General features: G+C 41.9%; 1 protein-coding gene across 1 annotated transcript in view; it reads left to right on the plus strand.

Moving 5' to 3' along the window:
• The window catches only part of KCTD19 (potassium channel tetramerization domain containing 19), a 955,229-nt gene that overhangs the window by 913,619 nt on the left and 18,062 nt on the right, over positions 1-23,548 (plus strand). Inside the window, 1 exon segment of the mRNA XM_044079536.1 lies at positions 23,011-23,053. Within this exon segment, the coding sequence (XP_043935471.1) occupies positions 23,011-23,053 (43 nt within the window).

Below are 23,548 nucleotides of genomic sequence, written 5' to 3' on the forward strand. Positions count from 1 at the left end.
CCCAGTTTATTAATCCCTGTCAGTTTGTGTGTGTTTTGGGGTTAATTGTGTGACTTTTGTTGAGTGTGTGTATTTTTCTTTTCTTAGACTATGTCTAAAGAGGGAAAGGTCTCAGGCTTCAAGAAGTGTGACTCGTGCTGTCAGAAGATGTCTCTGACAGACGGTCACACTTCTTGTGTTTACTGCCTGGGGCCTTTACACCTGCAGGACTCCTGTGCTATATGCCACTCCTTTAGCCAGAGAGTCCTGCAGGAGAGGAGGAACAAGTTGATCCTCCGTGGCTTATTAAAGCCAGAAGGTTCACCGACAAAGACTGGGTCGGGTAAACCTTCCAAGCCACCTAAGGTTCAGGCTCCGGTAGTTAAGCCTTCCTCGGTGGCTCCGACTCCTTCGGAGTCGAGATCGGCTCCGGCTGGAGCCGATCTTTCTACCACTGATATTGTGGTGTCGGTTCCTTCTGGCTCCGACACACAGTCTCCAGTTTCCTTGTCGGCACCGGCTGGTGCCGAGGTGTTATCCAGCATCGGAGCCGATAAGTCTTCGGCTCCATCTGGAACCGAGAGGTCGTCGGCTCCGATGGCTCCGTCCAGGAAGAGATCTCGGTCCCCTTCTCTGGAGTCGATTCGCTTGGCTCCAAGGTCTCCTCTTTTATCGGAACGGAGTCATCGGAGCCAATCTTCGAGATCTTCCAGGCTGTCAGACCATGATTTAGAGAGGGTGGTAAGCAGGCTGTTGAAGTCACAGGCACTAGCCCAAATGCTCCATAGCCCGTCTCAACAGACTTCGGCTATTGCTCTTCCCCTTGAACTTCCTCCTCCGACTCTCCTCCAGAGTTCGGAGCCGGAGCTTTTCGGGACAGTGACCGTGTCGGCGCCGGGGCCGATACATCCCCTTTCGGCTCCGTCGTCTTTGGCTCCGATATCCTCCATGAGACCTTCCTTGGAGGGATCCGGTCATCGAGTTTCCCTTGTCGGCTCCGAGGGGGCTAGTGGCATCGGACCCTTGTCCGACCCCGCTCTCCCTCTCGGAGCTTCGGCTTTGGTGAGCTCGGCACCGACATCGGCCTCGGAGCCTTCTTTTTCAGTGGAGCCGGGAATTCCTGTATCTTCGGAGCAGGAGTCTTCTGGTCTCCCTGGGAGAGGAGCCTTTGAGGTGATGAGGAGTGTCCTGGCACCTGAGCCAGGTCAACGGTCCATTCCTTTAGCTCCTCCCTCTTCGGTGCTTGTTGATGTCTCTTGCCAGTCTCTTGCTCCCAGGCCCAGGGATCCATCGCCCCAGGTTTCCCCATTGGGAATGACTTCCTCTTCCGAGGTTTCTCCTGATCCCGCAGGGGAACCCCCGCGCAAGAGGACGTGTAAGAGGAAACACACAGACTCCCTTGAGTCTACCACATCGGATACCGACTTAGATGAGTCGGAGGGTTCCCCCCGGTCCCCCTCTGAGGATGTCTCCTTTTCAGACATCCTGGAACTCCTCAAATAGAGGGGGAACTGGCCTTCCATTGACCCCTCTGAGGATGAGTCGGTATACCTGGAGGCGTTTGGATCTCGACCCTCCACCTCCTGGGTGTCTCCGCCTTTTGACCCACTCATGCAGGTAGTGGCTCGGAAGGCATGGGCAACCCCGGATTCTGTGGAACCGGTCCCCAGGAGGCCATCCAAATTTATTATGGCCCCTTCAGACAAGCAGTTTCTTTCTAAGGGCGTCTCTGTGGATGCAATGGTGGTGGCGGCGGCCACCAAGAAGGAACTTGCGGATCCTTCCGTGCCTGTCCATCCTCCTAACAAAGACTCTAGGACCATGGATAGGTATGGCAAGCGGATGTTTTCTTCAGCGACCTTTGCTATGCGTTCGCTGAACTACCTTTGTCACTTCACCAGACTTCAGAGAGACATTCTCAAGGAACTAGGTGAAGTAGTTCAGGATCCTTCAGCTGCTGGGGCTCAAGACAAGATTGCCTCACAGCTAGCAATCCTAAATTCCTTAACCAACTCCTCCATGCGGCTCATCTCCTATGCGGCCGATGGAGCGAGTAGAGCCGCAGGCACAGGAGTGGCACTTAGGCGTCAGGCCTGGATGCGGCTTTGTAATTTCGCGGACCCCTTCAAGGCGTCCTTCACCAATACCCCCTTTGATGGTTCAGCTTTGTTCGGACCGCAGGTGAAGGAGACTTTGACCAGGTGTGAACAAGACGGCAAAACCCTTTCTGCCATAGGAGTCCATTTTTCCACTCCTTCAAGACCCTACCCCAAAGGTCAGAAAGGAGGAAAAATGTGGTTCCGTAAAGCCCAAGGAGTTACGCCGGACACACGTGGTCAGTTTACCCCCAGAGGCAGAGGGGGTAACAATAACAGATGCCGCCCTAGAGGCAGGGGGGTCCCCAAAATCAGGGTAGCAGGGAGCCTCTTCCTGACAAACCCTTTCAGCATCCCTGAGGTGTTGCCCGACTGTCCACCCTTGGAGGCAGTCGGGGGAAGGATATCGCTGTACCCATTAGCCTGGCGTTCCCTCTCACAAAACACATGGGTACAGTCGATCATATCCGAGGGTTACAAAATCCCTTTCGAAAGGTATCCCGTACCTCACCAATCACTTCCAGACATCTCACCTGGTCAAAGGGATTTGGCAAAACAGGAGGTCTCAAAGCTCCTAGACAAAAGAACCATCCAAATAGTTCCAGCAGACCAAGTAGCATCCGGCATCTACTCAAGATTCTTTTTGGTCCTCAAAAGGACGGGAGATTGGAGACCAATTTTAGACCTGAGCAATCTAAACAGATTTGTCAGAAAGGCAAGATTCCGGATGGTCACGCTTCAGTCCATTCTGCCCTTTTTGGGCAAGGACAACTGGATGTGCTCGATAGACCTTCAGGACGCGTACTATCACATAAAGATACACAGACGCTCCAGGAGGTTTCTCCGCTTTCGGCTGGGGACCAGTCATTATCAATTCAGAGCCCTGCCCTTTGGCCTCACTTCAGCCCCCAGAGTGTTTACCAAATGCATGGCAGTGGTTATGGCTCATCTGAGACGTCAAGGATTCCAGGTGTTTCCTTATTTAGACGACTGGCTCCTCTCTGCCACCACCAAGCATCAGCTTCTTCAATGCAGAGACTACACTCTGCAGATCTGCAAACAATTGGGAATCTCAGTGAATGTCGAAAAATCTTCTCTGCTGCCTTGCCAATCTATCACCTTTATAAGCGCAGAGCTAAACACCGTCAATATGTTAGCCAGACTAACAAATCAGAGAATTCTGGACATCCAAAAATACGTTCGGATCATATTACTGAGCAACAAGGTCAGAGCCAGATTGGTTCTGAAGGTTCTAGGTCTTATGGCTGCGGCCATTGTACTTCTACCATTAGCTCGCTTCCACATGCGTCTTCTGCAGTGGATGTTATTCACTCAGTGGTCGTTCCAGAATCTACCCATGAGGCACGAAATTCTGGTTACACAATCGTGCAAGACTCATCTAACCTGGTGGATATCTTCTCCTCTGCTCCATCAGGGCCGACCATTTGTTCCCCCAACTCCGGTTGCCACAGTCACTTTGGATGCCTCTCTGATCGGGTGGGGGGGGCATTATCAGGGCAGGATGGTCCATGGGACTTGGCAACCCACAGAATACCATCTGCACATAAATGTCCTGGAGATGAGAGTGGTGCTTTTAACGTTGCAAGCCCTCAATGACTTTCTTCCCTCTGGGACTATTGCAGTTCAAACGGACAACATGTCTGTAGTCTGGTACATCAACAAACAGGGCGGGACCAGGTCCTATCCTTTATGTCGAGAAGCTCTCAGACTTTGGCAATGGGCAATCTCCTCTCATCGGTTTCTGATAGCAATGCACATCCTCGGCAGGTCCAACCTCTTAGCAGACAGACTGAGCAGAGCTATTCTCATGCCTCACGAGTGGTCTCTCAAACAATCGGTAGTGGACGAGATTTTTCAGAAGTGGGGCACCCCTTGTTGCGACCTTTTTGCTACACCCCAAAACAGCAAATGCCCAGACTTCTTCACCCTCTTTCCCCTACCAGGCCATCCCCTGAGAGACTCTCTAACCCTGGATTGGCCCCGGGGACTTCTGTACGCTTTTCCCCCATTCCCTTTAATTCCACAGGTCATTCAGAAAGCTACCGTTTTGAGAGCCAAGTTGATTCTCATTGCCCCTTACTGGCCTCGACAAATTTGGTTTCCGTCCCTACATCGTCATCTCCTGGTGCAGCCTTGGCATCTGGACCCAGTTCCAGATCTTCTGATCCACCAGACGGGTCAACAGCACCGGGCCATTCGTTCTCTCAACCTCACTGCTTGGTTGCTCCACTTCCTTCCCTAGCCAGGCTTCCTATGATCTCTGACTGTGTTAGAGATATCATAATAGCTTCCTTAAAGTCGTCCACCAGAACGGTTTATGCTAGCAAGTGGCGACGTTTTTCACTATGGGCAAACTCCAGGCACATTGATCCCTTTACTGCGCCGGTACATTAAATTTTGGATTTTCTGGCTGAAGTTTTTCAGTCAGGATCTTCTTCATCGACAGTTAAAGTCCAACTGACAGCAATTTCTAAATATCATGTTGGCTTGCAAGATCATAACATAATGTCGCACAGACTGTGCAAAGCTTTTCTGAGAGGCGTTTTTCTCCTAAAACCTCCAGTAAAACATCCTCCTCCACAATGGGATCTGAATTTGATGTTAGCATCCTTGATTTTACCCCCCTTCGAACCATCTGCTTCATGCTCGTTAAAGTTGCTGACCTGGAAAACAATATTCTTGGTGGCTGTCACTTCAGCAAGGAGGGTATCTGAACTACAAGCCCTCTGTATCCGTTCCCCATACTTAGTTTTTCACAAGGATAGGGTATCCTTAAGAACTAATCCATCTTTTCTGCCCAAAGTTGTTTCTCAGACTAATATTAATCAATCCATTGATCTACCAGTTTTTTCCTAATTATTCGGACAGAGCTGAACAAAAACTTCATTTTTTGGATGTCCATCGTCAACTCAGATATTATTTGCATAGAACTAAACAATTCAGGAAATCTGATCAATTATTTGTTTCCTATGCAGAAAACAGGAAAGGTCTCCCAGTTTCGAAAGTGACCTTATCCAGATGGTTGTCTTCTACCATTTCTTATGTGTATTCACTCAGAGGCAAGCAACTACCCTCAAAACCGAAAGCGCATTCAACCAGGAGCCTGTCCACATCTACAGCTTTTCAGGATAGGCTACCCATTGACACTATTTGTGCAGCAGCTACTTGGGCCACTCCTCATATCTTTGTCTCTCATTATAAATTAGATTTGGCCTCCAGGGACAGAGCCAGGTTTGGTTCCACAGTTCTCAAGAGTCTGTTCCATTGAGCCACCCAGGATACAGGTGCTAGGGACGCGGTCCCATCCAGCAAGAATGAAGGCGAGATTGACAACTTAACATTTAGAAGCTATGTACCTACCATAACGTTCCATGTTAGTTGTCTTCTCTCGCCTTCTTTCTTGCATCCCTCCCTCCTTCCCCCTGGCCTGGACAGATCTTGAAGGGCTTCTCTTTCTCAGGCTTCATTCTCCTGAGTCTTCAGTAGAAAGAGTCTATCTTAAGAACCCTTTGCCTGGTTCTTCTAGGCTAGTCTTTGCTCTTCCCTTGGGAATAGTATTATTTAGCAGGGTATTATAGCTACCAAACGAGATCTGAGGTAGTCTCGCCTTGCATCATGGGATATAGGGTTGCCTCGAGCTGGTAAAAGGAGTTCTCCAGCTTAGCAAGTGCCGAGTCGGAGCCGAGGATCGGCTCCGAACCCATCCAGCAAGAAAGAAGGCAAGAGAAGACAACTAACATGGAACGTTATGGTAGGTACATAACTTCTAATTTCTGGACCAGAACCACTCCTTATGTGCTAGATAGGTTACCTAGTGCTTACCACTCCCACTGATAAGCTAGAAGGCTTCCCTCCAACACAGAAAGGCTTGGGGGGGGGGCTCAGGAGCTTACAAACAGTCCTGGATACAGCAAATCTGTATCTGGACTAGACTGGCTTATAGGAAGGAATCAATAGGAATAATCAATATTTATTACATTTTTCTTTTATATATGAATGATTTTGTCGGTATATATATTCTTTAATTGTTAAGTACTGTTTTTTTAACTATATATATATGGTTAGCATTTTATGTATTAGTGTTTTAATGTTTCTTTAAATAGATTATTGATTTATTATTTGATTGTCAATTAATATGAGAATCATTCTAATGATGGGGTTATATATTTACTTGTGTTAGATGTGAACTTGTGATGGTTTGATAAAGCTGTATAGCGAAAGCGCTTACCTCTTTGTTAAAATAAAGTTCCTTATTTTATACTATTTTTTACCATTTCTGAAGGTGGATTATTCCTTACAACTTGTGAAGTATTCTATTTGGTCTGAATAGACACTTGTTTTATGTGTTTTGTACATCCAAATTGGATTATAAAAGCATTTACTTCAAGGTCTGAAAAGACCCTTCTTTTGCGAGTGACTTGGTATGATTTGACTGATCGCTGGGCTAGACTCTGAACAGAGACTATTACAGTTACATACTGACTGAGAAATGTGCAGCTGTTCAGCAAAAAGCAGTGCAAGCTCCAGACATGACTTCCAGTAAACTAGGGGAAAGTATAAGACAACTGCATACAGTCCTGGGTAAAATAAACAAAATGCTAATGGAGTATATCAACTCAAACAACAGAAGGCTGGAAAAAATGGAAGTGGCTTTAAACGGATATTCAGATGAGCTGATAAAACTGAAAAAAATCAGAGGTTGAAATTAAGAAAAGGCTGGCTGAATATGAGACTGCTCAAGAACAGATGTTTCAAAAATAATAGAATTGGAGTACAGAGCACGTAGGGAAAACCTGAGATTTTCAGCTGTACCAGAGAAGCTGGAAGAAATAGACTATATTAATTTTATAAAAGCACAAATAAGCAACTGGACTGGTATTCCACAGCAGGAGTTGTTAGTTGAAAGGGCACATCATATGTATGCTCCAAACATGACTATGAAAAAGCAACCTAGACCTTTAATACTAAAGATACAATCCTACCAGCAGAAGGATTTGATTATGAACAAAATTGTGGCAGAAGGACAAAGTACTAAAAGTTGGAGGCAGCAAAGTGTTTGTGGAGAGTGATTATTCATTGTACACCAGGCAGAAGAGGAGTACATTTATTCCACTCTTCAGAGAATGTTGAGAAACAGGTGTGAGATTCAAACTGCTGTACCCAGCTATCTTCCAAATATTCTTTCCTGGAGGGAGAAAATCATTTTTTGATGAAGTACATACTAAGGAGGAAATTCTAAAGTTTGTCCAACAAAAAGTGAGCTGTGAAACATAAGAGTTTGCTTCTTGTTGTTCTGGTAGAAAGACCATAGAGAGACTATGCCAATGAAACCTTTTCCAATGTTTCAGTGGAAAATGCTGGAGAGGAGGAAGGGAGCACAAGAGTCAGCAAGAAGACTTGAGAGTACATTGAAAATGAAGCAGAGAAGATCTGGGAGATGGAGATAAGAATAAAACCAGTAACTTGGAAATTAATGAATATGGGTTTACAAAGCTATGATTATATTTGTGAAATATGGCAGAACAAGAAAATCTGGAAATATTGGACTTTGTTTTACTTTGTTGGACTTGTGGTGGACTCTAAAGCATATGCCCTTATTCATGTCATTACTGTTCAGAAAAATACTTAGGGGAGAGGAAGAGGAGGGAGAAAGTTAACTGTAAGTAAAACAAAATTCTTTCTTAATATTACTATTTTTATAATGCATGATTTGCTCTGCATGATATAAAGCACCATTTTCTCAGTTATTTTTAAGTGTAACTGGGATACTGTTGCAAACAGGTGCACCTGCTTTTTTCTCCCTTCTTCTCTCTTTCTCCTTCAGCAGTTTTAAGAAATGTAGGCATGGGAATGCGAAAAGAAGAAGAAGAAAAAAAGTCTGGTTAAAAGAGCATGACAAAAGAAAAATTAATGTGCTTTTTCTCGTTCTTTCATGGGAGGAGTAACTGGACTGGGGCTCTTGGCTTGATCTAGTAAAAAGTTTTCAGAGAAAGCAAGCAAATTAAAAAGAATATTGAATAATATAAGGCTTTTCTCTAGCAAATAAATGTAGCAATTCTGAATCTGGTCCTCATGTCTCCATGGAGACAGTCTGATAAAGAGAAATTGGCTACAATCCGATAAAGAGAAATTGGCTAGAAAAAAGACAAATTGTCTAGGAAGTAATGTTCTCTAAAAGCATTCAGGTGTTTTCCCAGCTCAGAGAGCTATAAAGATAAGACAAAAACAGAAAACACTTGACAGAAGTACATCTTAGCATAGATAACCTTTATTTTAGGTTAACTCAAGCTTGTGAGTGTAGCTGTCAGTTTGGGACATTTGTTCTTGTTATGGGGTTAAAACGTCAATATTTGAAGATATACATATTTTTGAGTGTTAGGATTAAGTTAAGTAAATAGGTTTTTGGGGGTGTTGAGAGTGTGTTTGTGTTGCTGTTTGAGAGCATTCTAACAAAAAGTTTTGTAAGATGTGACATAGGCTCAAATGGATATGAAAAGAAACAAATGTATAAAAGTTCAACCTCCCAAACAGTGCATGCATGTAACACAAAAGCTGGAACTAGACATTTAACAAAAAAGCTATTATACATAAAAGGTGTAAATAATACATTTTAATACAATGATGCTTTCTGTAATGTCTTTAAATGTCAATGGCCTCACAAATAAATACAATAAAGAGTAATGAATTATATTAAAAATGTAGAGTGCAGATAAATATGCTGCAAGAGACACACTTGGAAATAACTGAACACGTGAATTTAATAAAGAAAGATTTTCAGGACGGTTATTCAGCAGAATACAGGACAATGGAAAAGAGGAGTAATTATATTAATTGTAAGAGGAGCTCCAATAGTGATAGAAAATGATAAAAAGATAATAATGATAGAATTGCAGTACTATGGGGCTACTGGCAAGCGAGGGGGAGTACACTGGCATGTATTTACATTCCTCCTAAAACTGCTGTAATGGCGCTCAAGAAAATTCTGGGAGAAATAATCAGCTTTCAGCAAGGAATATTACTTACAGGTGTAGAATGGAATTTGATTTGCAGCAGTGAGGATATGTCTGGGGGCTTAGAAGGGAAAGTATAACAATGGAGGGTAGACTTTTGAAGAAATGTATGAAAATATTTCCCATGGAAGATGTGAATTCAGTACTAGGAGTTTAGATTGAATTTACATATTATTCCCAAAAAGCTAGGCTAGGCTAGAAAGAATTTACATTTCACAGGAACATGTAAATTTCAATTGAAAGTCTTCATGTGCACCAAATAACTATTTCAGATCATGCACTAATAATAACTAAAATAAAAGCACAGGGTAATGAAATAAAAATGAGACTTTGGTGCTTTCCCATTTATCTGTTGAAAAGAGAAGAATTAAGGAATGGGTAGTTGAAATTATTCAGGAACTATCAGAAAAGATAGAATTTTTCTGAAAAGCTAGGGAGTGGGAATAAATTAAAGTGGAGTTTAAAATAGGGTGTAAATAAAATAAAGGGAGATATGGCTAAGAAGTAAGAAGAATTGTTTAGAGGGACTGAGAGATGTTAAAGTGTTGCAGAATAGGGAGAATCTCACAGAACAAGAAGAGGAGTAACTGCATAATGCTAAACAGAAAATAAGGAATTACCTCAATAATATGAATCAGTTTAGAAAGACTGATGTTAAGCTACTGTTTTTTGATAACTCTAGACCACAAAAACTTTTAGCACAACAACTCAGGCAACAGAAAGTAGAAGGGGCTGTTACCAAGCTTGGGTTGCCTATAACAAGGAAGGTAGCTAGAGATCCTGTAGAGGTATTAGAAATATTTCAGAAATTCTGTGATAGCCTGTATAAAGCAGAGAAATATGGAAATCAAGAAGAGGTACAAATGGAAATGTTTATTGAAGAATTAAATATGCCAGGGTTAGAGGTAGATGAGGTACAATTGCTAACAGTTAGGATAGGAGTAGATGAGATAAAATGGTGATGTATAACCAATCTACAGGAAAGTCTCCAGGAATAGATGGTATTCCTGTGGAAGTTTGGAAGCTAGGAGGGGAAAACTGATTAAGATATGGAACGTTTTGTTTAACAGTATTTGAAGAGAAGAAGTACCAACATCTTGCAAGAAAGTGGTAGCTGTAATACATAAAGAGGGTAAAGATCCATCAGATCCAGCTTCATACTGTCTGTAATGGCTAAAAGAATGGTAAAAGCTGGGACTTTATGAGCAGGTCTATGGAAGCATTTGCATTCCCTGACAAAATTATAAGGTAGATTAGGACACACATAGATAGTAATCCAGACTTTGACTATCACGTGTCTACATTAGTGTGGTGAGGAAATCCTTCTATGTTGCACAACTTATAAACAAAGGTATGGCATCCAAGTTCAAGGAAGTCATTGTTCCACTGAATTTGGCATTCATCAGACTTATCATTGAGTACAATGCCCCTATTGATATGTACCTAACCAGGCATATCCAACAATTGGAACATCCACAGAGGTTCCCCACTAAAAGAATACAGAGCTTAAGTAAAATGTCCTGTGCAGACTGCCTCAAGACTCTATCCCTGTATTCTGTCTCCTACTGGCTTTTGAGGGGAGATCTATGCCTGACATACAAGGCATTGTCAGACCCCACTCTGATGGACCTCCTGTATATCCACAAAACAAACAGCTACAGAATTACCCATTCTAAAGACTTAAACCTTGCTTGTGATATAAATAGGACCTGCTGGACAGACAGACATGTATCCCAGAGATTACACCATCTCTCAAACAGACTAAACATCCATGTGAAGCAGAGTTCCTCCCTAACCCAATTCCAACCTAGACAACTGGATAGGGGAGAAGAAACTCATCCCTAGTTTGGCACTTAGGTCTTTAATGAACACAGGCAGCCTGTAAATAGTTCATCAGTCAGGCCCTAGCTTATAAATGTTGCATCTCCCAAACCCCTGCTTACACTTATCAAGGGTGTCAGAACTTGTCAGAGAGTTGGGATGCCTGGCTAGACTTAAAAAGAGCCTTGTAGTCGTTAGCCTAGTAAGCACCTATGAACTTATGAACCTATGATATATAAAGGATCATAGGTGAAAATTAATGTGGGTGTGGTCCTCCCTGATAATTTCTGCTTGAGCAGAGGAACCAGGCAGGGGTGTCCTCATTCCCCTTTGTTACTTGCATTATACTTAGAAACCATTGTCAAAGAAAATAAGGGACTCAGAAATTCAAAGATATAATTGGCATGGTAATCAATAAAAGCTTGCTGTATTGGCAGATGATATTACTTTATACCTCACAAAACCAGAAAAGGACATTACAGTGTTGTGGAACATTTTGAGACAATTTCAGATCTTTTTGGGATACAAAGTTAATGATGATAAAACAAAGGCAATAGCGGTAAATTATGTACCATACACAAATTAGTTCAGCAATATCCATATTTATGGGGACATGATAAAATGAAGTATTTAGAAGTATGCATTAAAATTATTCCAGTGTGGCAGCAAAGGATATGTGGGAAGAGACTAAACAAAAGATAATACAAAAACAGAAAATTGAAGCTCTGTTATATGGATATGGACAGTAAAATACAAGCAGTTAAAATGTTTTTAGTCCTTTTAGTCTTATACATAGGTCAGACATATTTTTATAATCCAGAGGAGAAGTTGTGGATAGCAATTAATAAACAGGTGAAGACTTTTATCTGGAAGGGGGAGACAAGAGTCAAGTGGGATAAGCTGATTTTTCCAGTAGAACAAGGGGGATTGGGATGACCTGATTTGAAGCGGTATTTCAGGTGAACACAGTTAACGCTCCTCCTATACATAGCACAAGCAGAAAACTATAATTTAAAGTGAAAAGGGATGAGGATAAAATGGGGGGGGGGGCTAAGCAACAAGGAGAGACTGGGATTTTGGATGTGCCCCTTTAAGTAGAATAACAACAATCATATAGAATATTATATTCCTAAAGTAGTAGAAAGTATTCCAAGAAGTAAAGAGAAAGGAGATTCTGCATATAGGGATGACTGCAATTAGGGATATAGACAATAGGTAAGAGGGGGCTGGAATTTATTGGAGAAAACTGGCAAATGAATCAAGGTCTTGGGAGCAAATAACTATAGAGGGAAAGGTAATAGAATGGGAAGACATCAATAATTTATTTGGACTACAGGTTAGAGACTGCCTTCCATATCAAGGATTGATATCAGAGTATAGGCAAAGAGAAAGAAACAGAGGGGTCCTAAGTGAAAGACCAGCACAGGTAGAGTTTTTAGCAGACTTATTGACCTTTCCTTGTTTAAGTATAGGTAGGGTTACAGAAAATTTCCATGAGGGCAGAATTATTTTGTCAATCTGAATTATCCTGAAAATGTCACTCGGTAATTTTAAAATATTCTAACAAAAGCTGACTATATAATTACATAGTTAAACCATCTAACCCTGAAGCTTTACCATGTTTCCATTTTTTAAGTCTTCTTTATTATCAGGGTAATAGGCTTATTCAACAAAGATATTTGTTGGTCGTTAAGTTATTAGCAACATTTTCTTTTAAAAATTGTCAATTTTGTAATCATCAGGATTATTATTTGTATCTTTATTAAGATTGTCATGTTTTTTAAAAAAATATTAAACATTTCATCTCTGTATGAAGTAAGCTTATTAGTGTGAGGATTTTGGATATTATTGATCTGTGTCTTTTGCTTAACATCTTACTTCTGTTAGCTAATCTGTGTATATTTTTGAAGTCATCACAAAGCTGTGCAGTTTTATTTTTTCTAAAGCTATCTGCACATTATGATTTAAAACTGATATTTTGTCACTAATTTTTTAATGACTTCAGTATTATTTAATTTCTTTATTTGCTGTTCAAACCCCACTTTATATATTTCATCTTGTATTACTAACAACTCTTTATCCCACTCTTTCATTTTATTACTAGCCCATATTTCCATTCTATCTTTAATATGCATTTTTTAACCAGTCCCATAGTATGACTTTACTAACCTGACCCTTATCATTCAAAGATAAAAAATTCTCAATTTGCTGCTTAAGATAACTCTTGAATTTCTTTAATTTCATCATATATACTGAGATTCTATAAATAATCCAAAATTTCCTTATATCCATTACTATATTAATACTTAGTGCATTATGATCAGATAAAAGACAAGGAATATGTTTTAAATAATTCACTTTATTAATTAAATCTATAGAGGCATAAATCCTATCATAATGAGTGAAGAAAAATGACTTATCTTCTGCTTTTACTAGTAAATCAACTAAGTTATTATTACTAATTCATCTGTTCAGTAATTTAGCTGATGCCAGTATTTTAGCTTTCTTCTGTTTACTTGTATCTTCTTTACTAGATATGTAATTAAAATCCCCTGCTAAAATTAAACTGCCCTTCCAATGACTTTATAGTAAGTTTAAGTGATCTTTAGCCACTCTTCCACCTATTCCAGGGATCCAGTAACAATTAGCTAGTGTACAGAGTTTGCCATTATATTTAATTATTGCAAGGTTTAGCATTCCTTTAGAATCATTAAGGGATTCAATGACTTTAGGCATTACAGTAGACTTTTTCCAAAGTATAGCAGTTCCTCTTTTTGTTGCAATAATGTAATCCATTTACACAAATAGACAATAGATTAAAGCTATCCATAATGTGTATTTAAAAAGATTTACCTGGGGATTCAATAAACTCCATGTAGGCTTCACGCAGAGCCTACATGGAGTGTACATGTTAGTTCGACAGCTCATTGGACGCATCAGCATGCCATGCATATTAATGAGGTGCAGTGAGCCTCAGCTAGATATTGCAGATCGCAGCAGTGTTGCTGGCTGAGAAACATTGTAAGCAAACATTGATAGCAATTCTGTGTTAAAGAGAACACCTACAGTGCATGGATTTGCATGGATTGCCACAATGATCACCAGGGCTTTACAAATAGCTGTCATTCTCTTAGTGCAACATACCTGCACAGAGGCCAACTTAATGAAGACAAATAACCAGTAATAGGGACACATTTAACATAGATGTCACATAGGAATTGTTTTAGAATGTAACACCCTCAACCTCTTAGAGCGAGAAATGTGGGCAAAGGGCCATAAATAGGGTCAGATGTTTAATTTTGCACTTCAAAATTTAGGGAGTTGATAGAACGTATAGGTTGTACATTAGCATGAACTTTCTGAAGAGCTGAAAAGCATGAAGTTTGAAACTCAAATGTCAGTCATCAGTTTTTGACTGCACTCTGCAATGATGTGCCAGTGATTTGCCAGGAAAAAAAATGTACATTCTCCACATATCATGGCAGTTGAGAGGTATGCACTCAAATGTATGTTGAGTCACATCAGGCCAGAGATCATCTAAGTGATATGGCAGCAAGCCATATATTTGACTAGGAAAACATCTGGACATTTTGGAATATCTGCACAGTTGAGAGGTATGAATGTGAAGTATATGGGCCAAACGCAATACAGGACATTTTACCCACAGTGCAGAGTATTGTGATATCCCGTTCCTGGCATACTGTACTGAAGCTGTGTTAATGATTTGTAACAGGGCATGGGACTGCCATGTAAAATGATCACTCCAGGGAAGTGTGTGTATTGAACAGGGACATGCAGATGAACTGTAGTAAGAGATGGCATAAATATTTTTAAACCTTATGCCACCACTGACTGTAAAGACTCCTGTATGAAGTTGTACACCAAGAGAAAGAAACTGATATCTGGGAGTTAGAGGGAACAGTGTCAGCAGAACACTTTCCATAGCTTGAACAAACAAATTAGACATCTTGTAAAGTCCTTTACAGCTAATTACAAAACTAAACTAGTATCCATATCTAAGGATAATTACAAGGCATTCTTAACTATGTCTGTAATGTAAAAGGGAAGGCCCAGCTTTGCACTGAATTCATTGTGGTTGGTACCACACATACTGAACCTGAGGACATTGCCAACCTGTTAGCAGACAGGTTTGGCAAACATTTCTCACCCCTGTCTCCACTAATCATACCCAAAGCATACCTGTCACCAGTTGTTTACCTGTTTTCTCCAAAGAAGAGGTCATAACCACACTAGCCAAGGCCAAAAACATAGCCTCTATGAGACCAGATGAAGTCCCAGGCTGCTTACTAAATGGTGTAAAGCAAGAGTTAGCAGAACCACAGAGTAGTCTCTTCAGCCACAGTCTGAGTAGTGGCTTTTGTCCTGGCAGAGTGGAAAACACCAACTGTACTCCCCTTGCACAGAGGGGTTCTCTCAACCCACCCAGGGAATTATAGACACATAAGCCTGACCAGCCTTGTCTGTAAGGCCATGGAGAGAATCATCTTGGACCTTATCAACAAGGACATTGGTGACCTTCAAACTCTGAACCTGACACAATATGGCTTCATTAAGGGCATATCATGCCTGTTAAACCTAGTGGAATTCTTCAGCAGTGTCACCAAAGCCCTGGATGAAGTCAAGTCAATACATACTTCCTATCTTGACTTGGCCAAGGGCTTTGACACAATCCTCCACACAGGCATCATTGAGAAAATCCCCCAGCTGGAAATTAACCCATACATCATAAGATGGGTAGCCAACTGTCTCACTAACAAAAATCATGCAGTTATAGGTGGGGATTCCACCTCTACCAGCAGACCCATTACCAGTGGTGTTCCACAAGGGTCTGTGCTGGGCCTCCTATTGTTTGGAATCTATTTCTCAGAAATGCAGGTGATAACAAATGGCCTGTGGCTCACCAAGTTCACTGACAACTGCAAACTGTGTGCAATCATTGAATCCCAAAATGATATCAACATACTGCAAAATGGACTGACATACATAAATTATTGTTGCAAAAGCCACAGACTTAAACTTAATCCAAAAATGCATTATTATCCCATTTAGCAAAGGAGAAATCCCAGAAAATTACACTAATACCCCCTAAGTTCCAACCCAATGGTGAGAAATTTAGGAATGCGGGTTGATAGCAACCTCAACTTTGATCATCATGTATCCACAGTTGTAATGTAGGCCTTTTACTTTGCACACATTGTAAGTAAAGACATAGCATCAAAGACTAAGGATGTTATCAATCCACTGTACACATCCCTTATCAGACCAATAATAGAGTACAGTGCTCCCTTTTGCATGTACCTCACCAGACACCTGTAGCAGCTGGAGAGACCTAAGAGGTTTCTCACCATTAAAATCCAGGGACTTCAACACATGGCCAACATGGACAGACTGAAGGCCCTTTTATTGTACTCTGTATTGTATAAACTGCTGAGATGCAACTTGTTCCTGGCCTACAGAGCACTCTCAATCCCTGCCTTAATGGAAATGCTGTACCTCTGCAAATTAAATGGGACAAGACCCATTCACTGCAGGGACCTTAACCTAGCCTATGACATCAACAGGACATGCTGGAAAGACAGATATGTCTCTCAGAGATTGCCACACCTACGGAACCAACTCCCAATTCACGGGAAACTGAGCTCCTCAATGACCCTGTTTAAGTGTAACTTGGACAACTGAATGAGAAATCATAAATTTACCCTGGGGGTTTCACCTATGTCACTCTTAGACAGGAGCAATCAGTGCTGATCACGGATTCACAAATATAGATTACATATCTTGATCTATAATGGAAAAATGGTACAGTTTGGCTAGACTTGAAAATGTCCTAGGTCCATTAGCCGAGCAACATCCTATGAACCTGATGAACATAGGATCATTATGGTAGTAGCCTTGTATGGACCTATGAAACTATGAACCTATGCAGGTCTGCTAAAATCTTGTCTCACACATGGCCTGCTGATATCATGTACTATAAGTTCAACTGCAGTCTTGCAAAAGTCAGACGTGCCGTGGAGCTTGCATTATGTAGTGTGTGTTATAATCTGTGTACTTAGGAGTTTTATTCTCACTGCAGTCAAGTGTGTGTGTGTGTGTGTGTGTGTGTGTGTGTGTGTGTGTGTGTGTGTGAGCTCTTGTCTGACATTACTGAGAGCCTTTTACAGCTGCATGTAGGACACTGTTACCATATTCTCAACAGACAATGCTGATGTCATCAGCTGTATCAGAGTTTTGGATATGCAGTCATCCCACCAGGACATGGTCAGACACTGGCCTGGAGACCAGGCAGATGTCATCTCATCCTATACCATGGAGATTTACAGTGATATGGCTTTTAATCTATCCACATACATCATGGCATGGTTTGTAGGCCCTGTTTTATCTTGCTGAGAAATCCCTGTGGTCTTTCCAGCTGCTGCATGTGTCTGATGAGGTACATGCAAAAGACAGCATTATACTGCATTACTGTTCTAATGAGATTTGACTACAACGCTGTCATACAGTCCTAAGATTTGAATATGATGGCATGTCTTGTGATTTGCACCATGCATTTGTACTGGAAAATCATAAAGAGAGAAGTTAGAAAGTAATTATACCCATTGCAGTTTCTGACTTCATAGCCCTTAGAAGAGCATTCACTATAAAGTTGTGAAGTTATGATGCTATCAACTGTATACCTTGTCAATGCCACTGTAAGTCAAAGGTACAATGACCAGTTCAACAACACCGATGCAGGTATACTAAGCACTAAGTTAGCTATGCACCCTGAGCATCACACACAGCTTTTTTTTTATCCCTGAATCCAAAAGACAGAAAACAGGGATATGGCACAGTTATCATCACTTGCACAGGGTCTTATGTGGAGGGGCAGGAAGCCAAGGCTGACACAAAATGTTGGTGAGTATGTGTGTGAGTAAGAAGGAGAAGAAGGCAGACATTGGGATAAAACAATAAATGACCAGAGAGACAAAATGTGTAACTGTTGTGTACATGTGTGTCTGTAGGGGTCCTCCAGGTGAAATTGGTGTGTGAGTGTCTGCATGAACACAGTGAAACTCTGTGCTAGCTCTACATCTTGGTCTGTCAGACAGGTGTGAGTCATACATAGCAGAGGTGACAGTTCATCGTTGTGCACGACCATGAGAACTAGCTCTGTCAGGAGTTGCATTGGTACACCCACAGTCAGATGCAGTGCTACTACCTCAATGTGACCGATGTCTATTGGATGAGCTCCCTTCATGGGGATGCCCAGGACCATGACCCCATGGCCTGCAGTGTCTGGGTGTGGACAGCACACTCACTGATGGAGCAGTGGAAGTACTGCCACTATGGAAGCGTAATCAGGAACTGACACGTTGGCTGACAGCAGATGATGTGGCTGACCTATGCCCATGAGGATGCCCTTCCCCTCCTGGCAGATGTTCCATCACATACACTGCTCATTCCATGACTGACACCCCTCGGTCCATCACAGACACCCTTCATTCCAACATGTCATTCATCTGATCCAGTGAATCGGTAACACTGTGGAAGCAGTCACGCATGTCAAACTGTGCACATCCACAACCCTGAGCATTTGTGTGGAGCACCTATGGGAAAATGCCTGTGCCTCCACAATGGCCCTAAACATCTATTGAGTGACACAGGAAATGACACCTGCACCAGGTGGAGGAGGGACAGCAGGCCCCCTCCAAGCACCCCTAGCAATCCTCCTATGTGGCACCTTGCCCACACTTTGGCGATGGCCATACTTAACAGGCACTGAAACTGCAGTAGCCACACTTCCCTGATCAGTGTCCTTGCCCTCCACCTGTCCAACATCTGTGGACTGGATAGGTGTAAGCCTACTGGCGGTATACAATGGAAATGCAGGGGATGGCTGTATGCCAACCTCTGTGTCAAATTCAACCTCTGCACCCCCTGACTGTACCTCAGTTTGGCCACCATCATATTTAGAGTCTGCTGATAAACTAACATCAGGTGGCACATGACACACACTCCCACTGTCATGATCACCTGTGATAAAAAGCAATAAACACAGGAATACATTAATACCTGCACTACTATAGTGCAATATATGCTAACAAACTAACAGGGCTGTCACTATTACAGACATTACAGCAATACACACAACAGGACTGAGATCAAAATCACACACTATAATATTTCTTTAAATTGATCCTCAGTACTAACATAAAAATATTTGGCTTGCACTCTGCAGGAGACATACTGCGCTGTAGTCCAGAGGTAAGGACAGCATCATCACAATTAACAGTTACACAGGGGATAATGCATTTACCGCTTTATATGTGCATTAACTACTTTCAACAAGAGTGTGGCTGACAACTCCAACAGAAACCTATAACTGTAGCAATCTTCAACCCCCCCCAAAAAAGACATGTGACACAGAAGTAACTTTCACTTCAGTTGTGTTACTATACAACAGTATTCAACTGTTCAGATAACAAAGTCTACCTGGAAGCTGCTCCTGGGATGTGCTTGCTGTCTCAGACAGTGTTGTGTCCACATCCAGCACATGCTGTACTTCACTGTCCTGGGAGCTCTCTTGATCTTGGATATTTGCTAGGAACTCTTCATTGGGGGTAAGTTGTGGTTCCCTAGCAGGCCATCCCCCAATAACCATTTGGTCACAGTCAACTGTAGCTGAACACTTCCTTGCAGACTTGATCATGTCAGTGGTCTTTCGGCACACCTGTTCATATGTTCTGCATGGCCACCCACAGCATTCACATCCTGCACAATCTGCTGCCATATTCCCAGTCCCCATGACATTTCTCCCCATCCCTTTTCATAGGTTCATAGGTAGGTACTAGGCTATTGGCCCTGGGGCCTATACAAGCCTAGCCAAAAAGGTACCCTGGCTTTTGCCACCCAAGAAAATTATTTTCCTGTGCCACTGTCGAGCAGAGCCATAGAGGTGATCCCCAGGGTGAATTTCCTATTTCCCATCCAATCATCAAGATTTTTCTTGAAGAGTGTTAATGAGGAGCTTTGTTTGATATAGATAAGTAGTTTATTCCAGAGTATGGGAAGTCTCTGGGACAGGAATCTATCCCTCCGGCATGTTCTGTTTATTGTGGTGACAAGGTTTAGGTATATAGAGCATGTAGCTCAGAGAGATTGGGATTCCTTTAAGTGGAGCATGTCCAACAGATCTGGGTTTGACATAGCTTTGTATGTTAGGCAGAGATCACTTCTGAGTAGGTGATATGCGACGGAGTAAAGTTGGAGTTTTTTTGAGATGGTCTGCGTAGGGCATCTGTTTGAGGCTGGTAATCCTCTTTGTGAGGTATTTCTGTGGCCTTTCCAGTTGTTGTAGATGTCTTGTGAGGTACATACCAAAAGGGGCATTGTACTCTATAATGGGTCTAATGAGTGATGAGTAGAGGGGAACAATGACCTCTTTTTTTCTGGATGAGAAAATACGACATACGACACTTTTCAGCCATGTAACCTGGACTGGAACACCAAAAGCGGAGGTGTGTCCATATTCATTAAGGAAATCCTCACCTCCAGGCTAGTTGCAAGCACCATTCCAAGAGAAAAGCACCATGTTGCTGAAACCCATCTACGATGACTTTTCAGCAGCACTGAAGGGGGGACTCCATTGAGGGACATGCCTGACTGACAGTTATAGCTGTCCTAAAAGTAAACAGAAGTATAATACACATAAGTATCACATCACTACAAAATAACTGTTTCCAGATAAAACAGAAAAGATAGCCAGTCAGCATTACCCACTGAAGAAACATAAAACAGTCTACAGATGTGAAATACTAACAACAGGTAGGATGCAAAACAAGGAGATGAACAAGAGCAATATATCATTGTTTGTGCCATAAGAGTAACTCACCTTTGCCCCCTCCCCCACAAAAGAACAGGCAGATGACCCATTTTGTTAATAAAACATTTTTAAAATGCTAAAAGTGCCTATCAAAGGACTTATCCCCAAAACATTTGTACATAGTTCTTACACAGCATTCCATTTTCATGTATTGTCAATCATGTGTACCTTTGAAATGGCAAACAAGCCAATGTCATCAGTACGTCTAACAAATGCATACGGATAAAAATGTAAAAGCCTTTGCTGCACATTACTCTTAAATACATTCTAGCATATGTATTATTTAGGTGACAAAATGGAAGCATAACTGCTGAAGTTCAGCACTCTTCTGTACAGATATACCCTGAAGAAAAAGCGTTTTTGCAGTCTTCCCAATATATACAACTCTCCTCACCATCAGTTTGGCTAGCTGCACGTTTGCCTTTTTATAATGGTCTATATTATTAATGGATTGCATCTGTCTTTGTCTGTGTTTCATGGATGCTAATTACAGCATAAGCAGCTGAATTGCATGCTAATCTGTCTGGTGGAGATATTCAACAAGCTATAAACCATCCATGTAGACTCCGTGCTGGTTTTTCCTGTGGATTTCAAAACTTTTGGAGTACAGACGCGGAAAGTCTACACAGACAGAATATTAGGGGCTGCTGTTGCTTTAATCCATTTGTATGTGCTAGAGGCTGAAGCTAATTCTGCTGCTGCTGCCAATAGGCCTAGGCCAAGAAGGAGAAGAGTTTTCAGGCCACATTTAACTTATCAAAACCTACATGATGTAGACATTGCAGAGCACTACAGGGTGGACAAGGACACACTACAAGAACTGTGCAACCTCTATTGCCCTCAACTCAGAGTCAGAGCCAACCAAGGGGAACCCATCCCAGTGGAAACTAAGCCCATAGAATCTTATCTACAGGTACCTTTCAGAGACCAATGGGGGACATGATAGGGGTGATAGGCATCAACATCCAGGATTCTCCACCAATTCCTGGATGCTATGCTGCAACGTGCCAGTGAGCACATATATTTTCTCCACAGTTCTGAGAAGAGGGGCAGAAATATGCAACAGTTCTACCAGGTAGCACACTACCCTGAAGTACTGGGTGCCATAATTACACTCATGTAGATATGAAGGCACCACCTGGGAAACAGGGTAGGCTCTACATTAACTGGAAGGGCTACCACTCTATCAAATGCCAAGTTGTGTGTAATGCAAAGGGAATATCTTGAAACCATGTGTTGCCAACCATGGCATTTACCACGACTCACGTATCTGGCACACCTCCCAACTGCACCAGATGTTTGTTGGAAGGATATCCCACAGGGGCATTTACTGGGGGATGCAGGCTATGCACTGCAACCATGGCTGATGACGCCCATCAGAAATGCGCACACACACACACACACACACACACACACACACACACACACACACTGAAAAACATAATAATGAGGCACACATTCAGACCAGAAATTTCATAGAGAATGTGTTTGGACATCTACTGTCATGGTTCTGGTGCCTTTATACATCTGGGGGAGCCCTGCAGTACAATCCATGGACATGTACTGAAATCTTCACAGTATGTGCCATGCTACACAACATAATCTGAGTAAACAGCTGCAGCAGGATCAGCAAGGGGAAGGGGCAGATATCCTACCACCAGTGCAAAGGCCACCACAGCCACAGACAGATCAGATGTCAGAGGGGGGACCACCAGTTGCTGTGGGTGTAGGCAGATATAGGCATGCTCAGTATGCCCTTGCATTGGCTAAGAGACAACGCATAGCACACTCACTCACCACCTAGGGGCCTAACACCTTCCTCCTACTCAATACATACAGGAACATTGATGGCAGGCAACTCACACAATCTTTACCTCTTCATGTATTGGCTGTGTACTGCTTGCATCAGAGAGAATCAGCCCTGAGCTAACACTGTAGCAACTGCTTTATTTACAAGGTATGTCCTGAACCTGGAGTTTATTAATAATATTATGGCATATCCTTGTATTTCATCATTTGGTAGAGGAAGCAATTAAAAGGTGGGAGATTTGTACAAACATGACCTTAACATGTGACAGCAGAGACGTATTTGACTTATATGTGTCCATTGGTAAGTAGTAAGACTCAGGCATCAAAGCATTACACAGTCATACCTCTCAAAAGTACTGATGATCCCTGCATGTCCTCAGTTTAGCACTGTACGTTTGTACTGGAAAATCATTAAAGACAGAAGTTAGAAAGTAATGATACACATTGCAGTTTGTGACTTTACAACCTCAAACAATAACAAGAAATTAATTTCCAACAAAAAGCGAGGCACGAGAAAAGTTCACTGTTTTAATTTAAATGAAGTGCTTTTCGTTGTCGTGAATATGGCAACTTCATCACATTACATAAAACAAACTCCTTACAAGTTTAAATAGTAAAGAATCACATGAACAACGATCAGCTGATCAGTTAACCATTAAAAAACCATGACCATTAAGTAATCGGATCGTTAATAAAATAATACAAAATAACAGCACATAAACTCATGTAACCAGAGTAAATATAAAACATTTTCAAATAAAACACAGCTAAAGTAGTTGTAAATAAAGGAATTCCAATCATTATTGCAGCTAAGGCAGTGAAGGAAAGTCCACTTGCCTTATATTCGTATTATATTGTTGCTAAGTAGGAAATCATCAACAGGTAGTGCATCGTTAAACTATGCAAACCTCTCAGTTGTGAAAGAT

The sequence above is a fragment of the Protopterus annectens genome, chromosome 8.part0 (genome assembly GCF_019279795.1).
Source record: "Protopterus annectens isolate FY-2018-M chromosome 8.part0, PAN1.0, whole genome shotgun sequence".
NCBI classification, from domain to species: domain Eukaryota; kingdom Metazoa; phylum Chordata; order Ceratodontiformes; family Protopteridae; genus Protopterus; species Protopterus annectens.